General features: G+C 45.2%; 1 protein-coding gene across 1 annotated transcript in view; it reads left to right on the forward strand.

The window, feature by feature from the left end:
* Window positions 1-8,975, forward strand: part of CDH20 (cadherin 20) — a 131,163-nt gene that overhangs the window by 105,355 nt on the left and 16,833 nt on the right. The window contains exon 10 of the mRNA XM_019521597.1: window positions 3,314-3,435. Coding sequence (XP_019377142.1) covers window positions 3,314-3,435 — 122 coding nt within the window. The remainder of the gene's footprint in view (window positions 1-3,313; window positions 3,436-8,975) is intronic.

Raw genomic sequence — 8,975 nt, forward strand, 5'->3', positions numbered from 1 at the left:
TTTTTTTTTTTTTTTTTTGGCAGAGCCTGCCTGCCTGTACCACAGTGAGGGGGTGAGCCGCCAGTGGGTTAAGCAGCCCCTGATCTGTGGGGGGCGCAGTCCTTCTCTCCATTGTGGTGGTATCCCCCAGGGCTGCCTGAGCAGGCTGCTAGTGGATGTACTGCCCCAGTTTGGAGGTGCTGCCCCAGTCTGGAGGCAGCACCCAGCCCAATCCAACTGTTCCCTTCCCTCCTTTGAAGGATGGACCGTTGACCCTGGAGCTCAGGGACCACTCGGCTCTCTGGCAGCGCAGCCCCCAGTTGTGGACAGGCTCTGACTCCAACAACAAAAAATGGATCGGGCCCCTTGCCATAACATGAAACTGTGGGTTTCAATCAAAAACCCACCGTTTCAATTTAGAGGACATAAAATTGAAAACCTGAGGACTAAACTCCCATCACATGTACAAGTACTTCCAGTACCCTTGGTAAGTCAGCAGCCAGGGCTGGTGCCCTGGTTGCATTCCTTATAGTTACACTACTGACTCAGGCCAGGAGGATCACTCAAATATAAGGATGGCCCACTCAACTCATGTACAGCCAATGTAAGGGCTCCTATATTACACATACACCCTTCATGCATATATCTGAAATGACCTTACACCAACACTATGAGTCCTTAGTTTTATTTTCAAATCCCTGCAGGCCTGTGAACCCATAGGTTCAATTGCAGCTATGCAGAGAGCAGTGCTAGGATCAGAATAATGCAATGGCGAATATCCTTTTCACAACATCCCCTGGCTCATTCCCTGAGGAGTTTCTCTTCAGACAAAAATTAGGTTCCATAATGTTTATGGGACAATGGAATTTTCCTTTTCCACATAATGCAGAACAGTATTTTCTTTAAGCATCTAGTTTTTAAATTGCCAGTGTTAGTATGCACCCATGAATAAGGCTTCTAGTTGCAAGTTAATTGAGTATAAGCAATTCTATAAATGAGACATTCGTATGTCACAGTGACAGACGCAGCAAAGGAACATATATGGATAGATGGCAAGTCAGAGGGTTCATCTACACATGTAATTAGCACATAGCAATAAACTCCGGTGCAGTTTGCACCAGAGTTTATTGCCCTTGGGCACAGTGTTTCTACATGTGCCTGGGACAACAGTACACAGAGCGAGGGCAGAGCAAGCCCAGCTGCCAGGGAGTTCAGAGGTCAGCCTGTCATCCCAGGGCTGTTCCATCCCAGCTCAGCATGCGGGCAGGCAGGCAGCTCCCACACTGTAGTACCCTCATGTCCCAGCCAGCCCTGGTCACCATCTACATGTACATTTCAACACATTACTCTGCTGTAGGGTAGTACTTATCCCAGAAACTAGGGGTGTGTGAAACAGGCTGTATTTGATTTGGATTCAGATTCGGCCCGAATTGGGGACAGTGATTCAATTAATTGATTCAGATCACTGCCTCCAATTCAATTCAGCCAAATCCAAATCTGAAGATGAGATGCTGATTTGGAGAATCAGTGATTCGGCCATAGACACAGCTTTAAATGTTTTTTCTGCATACCTTGAGATACTAGGCATGGCTCATGAATGCTGTGGGGTGGATGGAGTGTGCCACAGGAGCATGGAGGGGCCCCCCCGCATGCTCAGTGGCAAACCCGGAAGTGGACTGGAAGTACTTCCAGTCCACTTCCGGGCCCACCGGGGAGTGCACAAGGGCCCCTCCACACCCCTCTGGCTCAGTGATCAGCCACAAGAGGACCCCGGGTGCCTCCCCAGACCCAGGAGGCACCAGTCGCCGAGTCAGGGGGTCAGGGGGAGCCCCCCCACGTGCTCCCCGGTGGACTTGGAAGTGGACCAGAAGTGCTTCTGATCCACTTCTGGGACTGCTGCTGAGTGTGCTGGGGAGCCCTCCATGCTCCTGTGGGATGCTCCATCTGCCCCACCATCTCAGCATTCACGAGCCACCTGGTACCTTGCGATATGTAGAAAAAATATTTAAAGCTGTGTCTATGTCTGAATCACTGAATCTTTCCAAATCTCTCTGAACTGATTTGGAGGGTTCTGATTCAATTTGGAGAGATTAAAGGGTCTCCTGATTTGATTCAGATTCAGAAATTCAGCCACTGAATCAGGCCAAATCGAAACAGGGACCAAAATTTCACACAGCCCTACCAGATAGTACTATCCCACAGCAGTGTTAATTAATTCACTGTGCTGTAATACGGGTGCATGTGTACACAGTGATGCTTTACTGCGGAGCTAATTAGTCAGCTCTGCAGTTGAGCAAATGAGTAAATGCACCCAGAAATTTAAATTATAACCCAGTGAAAAGTAAAATCATTTAACAATATTAGCTCTGTAATGTATCATGTCACCTGCAATAGAGCTACTGTAGATAAAGCTTTTAAAAAATTCCAGACTGTATATGAACTTATTTACTGGACTGATAAATCCTGATAATATTTGGCTTTATGTCTTCTGAATTCAGCTCTTCTGAAGTTTTCAAGCCATGGAGCTAATTAATAAATGCACCACAATTTTCACAAATGATACAATCAAAATTTGATACTTTTTATTGAAAATTGAAATTTCAGTGAAAAAACTTTGGTTAATTTTTCTTCAATTTTATATTTCTTCTTTATCCCAATTTACATTAGTCCTCAAATCTGAACAAAAATTTTTGTTGGACACAATTGTCAAAAATATCAAAAGGTTTTATAGCAGAAATCCTTAATTATAAAGGACAAAAATCATCAGCATTATAAAATTGCAACAACAAAAAAAGGAATGCTCTGTGGAACAAGAATGCTTTTAAATAAAGGCTTCTTGATCCCAGTGCTTTCAGAACCAAGAGTAGACCAGGTAATCCAAAGGAAGGACCTTGTCCAAACTCCTGCAGAAATTCAGGATTCTCTTATCCTAAACAAAATTAAACCAATCGTTGCACCCCTATCTTAACTCTTGAGCAACTTCTCAAATGGTCTAAACATTTTACTTGGGACTGAGACCAGGATGAAGATTTTTCACCCCAAAAGAGATTTGTTTCAAAAAGCTGTGATCCATGGAGGAGTTTAGAATTCAGTCTGGGACTTGGTACCTATGCTGCTTACAGAAAACTGCATAACTTAAATCTATTCTGCCTCGGGTTTTTGAATGCCTGTTCCTAGTCTCCGTGTCCACAACCTACACATATTATAATTAAAATAATTTCATTTATTGCAATTAAGCTAATCTAAGTCTCCTTTTCTTTTGGTAGTGTAAGGCACTGCTTTTGTCCAGTGACTACAAATTCCCTGCATTTAATTGTTTCCTTCCTTCTTTTAGACAACCCCTCACAAGTTGGCAGTGTATCAGTCACAGTCAAGGTCCTGGATGTGAATGACAATGCTCCTGAATTTGCCAGGTTCTATGAAGCTTTTGTATGTGAAAATGCAAAAGCTGGCCAGGTGAGGAGTCTGTGTATGAGAGATGTCTGTGTATGAGAGATGAGGACATATTAGCAGCTAAGAAAGGGAGGAGGAGATGTGAGGAGACTTGTAATACACAATATTAGTGTTTTACCAGAGCTCTGTTCAGCAGCAGACAGTACGGTTCTTCAATGTGTATCCTCTACTGGTTTCATCATTTTCCAGAGGTATATCATACTAACAATAATAACACAGGCAGCACCTTTTATCCCCATCATTAGGTCAAAGGTATTTTGCAAACTCTGGGCAAGATTCACTTGATTGCTAAAATGAGCCATCTTTGGGGATGGTGCCAGCAAACTGCATGTAGCACAACAGCAACAAGGAGAGGAAAGTGTCATGGAATCACTAGTGTTCTCATGGAATTGTTAGTGTTCAGACATGACAGATAGAGTTTGTTTCCTAAAAAGTGGTGTACAGGAGACTCCCCCACACAGGGAGATGCTTAATACATCCACCTCCAAAGAATGAAGTTGTAAGGCAAATCTACAAGAAGTCAAGCCTCTGAGTTTCTAACATAAGATGCCAGATTCCATTCATTTACTTGTTTGTAAATTAAGGATCACTCCTCTGACGTAAGCCATGATGACTCCACAATCCGCTTTCTTTCTTTCTCCACCATGTCTTTGGAACATGGGCTGCTCCAGCAGGATACCCATATTCCACACCAGACTTCCATTAAGGTCATGTCTACATTAGGAGTGTGCAAAATGGGCCTTATTCGATTCAGATTCAGCCCAAATTGGGGACAGTGATTCAATTTGTTGATTCAGATCTCTGTCCCAATTCGATTCTGCCAAATCCAAATCTGAAGATTTGATGCTGATTCAGAGAATCAGGAATTCAGCTATAGACACAGCTTTAAATGTTTTTTCTACATACCTCGAGGTAGCAGCTTGTGAACGCTGTGATGGTGGGGCAGATGGAGTGTCCCACAGGAGCATGGGGGGGAGGGCGCATGCTCAGCAGGGAACCGGAAAGTGGACCAGAAGTACTTCCGGTCCACTTCTGGGTCTGCCACCAAGTGCAGTGGGGGGCCCCTCCAGCCCCCTCCCTGGCTCAGCAATCAGCCACGGGGGGACCCCAGGTGCTCACCTAGATCCAGGAGGCACCAGTCACTGAGCCAGATGAGGTGCAGGGCAGAGGGCCCGGCATGCTTCCTGGCGGACCCAGAAGTGGATCAGAAGTGCTTCTGGTCCACCTCCAGGTCTGCTGCTGAGTGCACTGGGGACCCCTGCCCCCCCCCCCATGCTACCTTGAGGTATGTAGAAAAAACATTTAAAGCTGTGTCTATTAGCGCTGTGCAAAACTTTGGTCACTGATTCAATTCAGCAGAGATTCGGCCCAATTCAGCAGCCAGATGGCTAAATCTGAATCGGATCAGAAGACTCTTTAATCTCTCTGAAGTGAATTGGAACCCTCTGAATCAATTCAGGAGATTCAGAAAGATTCAATGATTCGGACATAGACGCAGCTTTAAATCTTTTTTCTACATACCTCGAGGTACCAGGCAGCTCATGAATGCTGAGATGCTGGGGTGGATGGAGCATCGCACAGGATGCAGGAGGGTCCCCAGCACACTCATCAGTAGACCCAGAAGTGGACCAGGAGCACTTCCAGTCCACTTCTGGGTCCACCGGGGAGTGTGCTGCACCGCCCCCCCCACCCCTTCCCCCAGCTCAGCAACTGTTGTCTCCTGGGTCTGGGGGGGCACCTGGGGTCGCCCCACAGCTGATCACCAAACTGGGGGTGCTGTAGGGGGGTATGATGGCAGACCTGGAAGTGGACCAGAAGTACTTCCAGTCCACTTCCAGGTTCACCACAGGCCATGCGGGGGCCTCCCCCATGCTCCTGTGGGATGCTCCATCTGCCCCACCATCTCATCATTCACAAGCAACACCTGGTACCTCAAGGTATGTACAAAAAACATTTAAAGCTGTGTCTATGGCCAAATTACTGATTCTCCGTATCAGCACTGAATCAGCCAAATCAAATTGGGACAGTGATCCGAATCAACGAATTGGGACAGTAATCTCAATCAGCCCGCTTCACACACCCCAGTGTCTATGTCCAAATCGTCGAATCTTTCTGAATCTCTCCAAATTGATTCAGAGCATTCCGATTTGATTCAAAGAGATTAAAGGGTCTCTTGATTCGATTCGTTTTTAGAGATTCAGCCACCGAATTGAGCCGAATCTCCGCCAAATCAGATTAGCGACCGAAGCGTTGCACAGCCCTAGTCTACATCATCTCTAGGTCATACATGGGAGTGCTGGTATGAAGTACATGATGACTGTTCACTCCACAATGAGGCAATGTTACCCCTGAGAACAACCCTAAATATTACCCTCATGCATTCTTTATCAAGCATGCTCACCGATGCCCACATATGGCTTCCTCTAAGGGGCCTATAATTGTCTCATTTCTGGGATTGGGTGCACAAAGAACAGGAGTCAGTGGGGGAGTTGCAACCTTGTGGTGCTCTAGGGTGCAGCACAGCGTCAGAATAGAGGTGACCTTTCACTCACTGCAGTCAATGGGAGTTCAGCCACTGATCTCAGGAGCAGCTGAACTTGAAACTGGGACATCACCCCTAGGCAAAACTAGATTACCTAGTTTTAAAAGTGGGATGACCAACTTTCAGTTCTGGAAGAAAAAAATGATCCATACAACATTTATGACCCACTCTTGGCTTCATTTAAATTTCTTAAGCTTATTCACCACTGTAGACTGTCCTGAAATGACTGTGCCAGACTCATAGCTGTGGTGACTTCCCTGAAGTGAATCCCTTTGTATCAAGAGTAACTTTGTCCCCCTGTGTTTAAAAAGCCCTCTAATTAGGCAGCAAAGAAAAATTGCTACTTAGTTTTGGGAGTAGAAAGTTTCACTAAAGGGCAGACTTTCCAAATAGCATGTGAGAAGTTAAACATGCAATTCTGGTACAGATTAACTGGAATCATGTAGTTAAATCCCTTTGTGCCATTTTGAAAAGTTAGAAGTATCAGTTTTGATGTGTTATTTAAGGCTGCCCAAGATCATCATTTATTTTTCATCAGAAAATAAAATACAATAGTATAAAATGAGGTAGAGAAGTATTCCTTGCCTAAAAGCTAAATAAAATGGATTTTGCTACACTTGTTCATGCTGCGAAGTAGCTTACTCTGCTTTTATCCCCAGTAAAATCATCAGTCTACTTGACAGAATCAGTATGAATAAGGATAGTACAACGTGGCTGTGAATCAGCTTCCATTTTAGTTTCTTTCCAAACTTTATTATTATCTTTCTAGTTTAAGGTAATTCTTGTTTGCTTTAGTTTCACTGTTGACTCTCTATGAATAACCTAATGAATTAAAAATTAAGGATTACCTCTTTGCTCCACTGAAGTTAATAGAAATATTTTCATTGATTTTGGTGAGCCATGATTTCATCCAAGGTATTTTAAACAGTAGATCACCTACAGCATCACCATCACTAATTCTTCTGAACCCTGAATGTTGTTTTATTAAAGGTAGAATATAAAGGCAGAGGAGGAAGGTTTATACTCTGTATTCAGAAACAGATTAAGGTCATGGTACTAAAAGTTACACAGTTAAATATTGTTCCAACATACAGAACAATCATCATTTAGAAATAGAGTTGCACTGATACATCAGTCCATATTGTATCAGCACCAATAAAAGGAAAATTGACATTATCAGCAATCAGCTTTTTTTGGCTGATGTGGCCGATAACATCTCTGATAAATGCCGCATACATGTATGCAGCCACAGCATTCATGCAGCCAGGAGTGTAGCCTGGGAGCTTGGAGACTTGTGTCTGGCCAGTAAGTCTGTGGGAGGGAAGGAGCATGGGGGGAGGGGCAGATCAAGAACCTCAGAGTGAGGGAGGGAGTAGGGTTGAGGCAGGGGCAGGTAATGCCCAGCTGGGGGCATGGGGAGGGCTGCGTGGGAAGCATGTGCCCCCCAGATCTGTGCATGGTGTGGAGGCAGGCTGCCACTGCGCGCTCGGGGCTGGGGCCGTGCCTGCCTCTTCCCAGCAGCTGAACCTGGGCTGGGTAGAGTGGTGCAGGGAGGACGGCACTGGGAGGGGGCTACACCAAATTTTGAGGTGGCTCTAGCCCCACCCCATACTAGCCCTCCCAGTACCACTGCTGCCCACCTCTCACCACCCCACCCGGCCCAAGCACAGCTGCTAGGAAGAGGCAGGCACAGTCCCAGCCCCAAGCACATGGCTGCAGCCTGCATCTGCCCTGTACACAGATCTGGTGGGGTACATGTCCCTTTGTCTCCTCTGGGGATGTGCACAGTGGCAGGAGCCCCCCTATTCCCCCAGGCCCTCCAGATGAGCCGCTGGCTCCATCCTGCACTCTACCGCACCCCAGCTGGGCATTGCCTATTCCTACCCCATTCCTCCCTCACCACGGGGGCCTCAATCTGCCTCCTCAACACCCCTTCTCCTCCCAATAGACTTACTGGCTGGAAGCTGTTCTCCAAGATGCTGGGCTGCATATCAGCAATCGGATCAGTATCAACTGATATGGCTGGTCAATAATCGGGCATTGGTATCAGCCCAAAAAATCTTCATCTGTGTACCCCTACTTAGAAATGAGACACAATGAATCTCTCTATATAAAATATATATAAAATGCTGCAGATGATCTTTTTTGTTTCTTTTAAAGCCAAGTAAAACATTTTTGCTGTGAAACATATCTTAAAGGCTGGGGACTGAAGTTACACATAAACCAGTATAAGTGATTGAAAACCAGTTCTAATCTGTAATGCAAAAGAAGTTCACTGCACATAAACTGCTTTCAAAGTGGCTGAAACTGGTTTAAGATAAACCTGGATGGATGTAATATCTGACTTAACTAATTTAAGTTAATTCAGTTTATTGAACTTCTGTCCCAGATCCCCTCTAGATTCAAGTTAACTCACAGTCCCCCAGCATCCCAGGATGCTTTGCACCTCCCCCACAAACTCCCTCTCACAGGGTGGGTAGGCTAGCCTTGGTCAAAGCTGTCTGCTCCAGTGGAGCAGGGAGACATGCTCAAGCGTACCCTGGCTTCTGGCCTGGGCCACTGCAGGCATGTGGCTGCATTTCCAGAATCAAAAGTCTGTTCACTGGCTTATCAGTTCAATCTAGACATCTTAGAATAACCTACAAATACTGAATCAATTCATCCTTGGGCTTTTTGACTATCTATACTTAGCCAAAATGTTTTCAGTATTGGTCAAAATATTCATTAGCGGTCTGGTAAGGTTAAACGTCTGAAAGCTTTCGTTTTAAATCTTAGCACTAGGAAATGAGACTGGACGTCTCATGACAATAGGCTCTTCTTTTCTGAGCATCTCTGAACTTCAATAAAAAGCAAGTTTGATTTGAGATGGGGAGTGGGAGGCTGTCCACTATTTTAGGCAAATAAAATCATCCTTTGTTTTAATATGACTTGTCCAATTGCAGTGAAATAAAATGGAGTCCACAAAGCTGTGGCTGTTCCTTTTGTTTCTCTCTGGGCCCCA

The sequence above is a fragment of the Gavialis gangeticus genome, unplaced genomic scaffold (assembly GCF_001723915.1).
Source record: "Gavialis gangeticus isolate Ggan-Ray unplaced genomic scaffold, GavGan_comp1, whole genome shotgun sequence".
Taxonomy (NCBI): domain Eukaryota; kingdom Metazoa; phylum Chordata; order Crocodylia; family Gavialidae; genus Gavialis; species Gavialis gangeticus.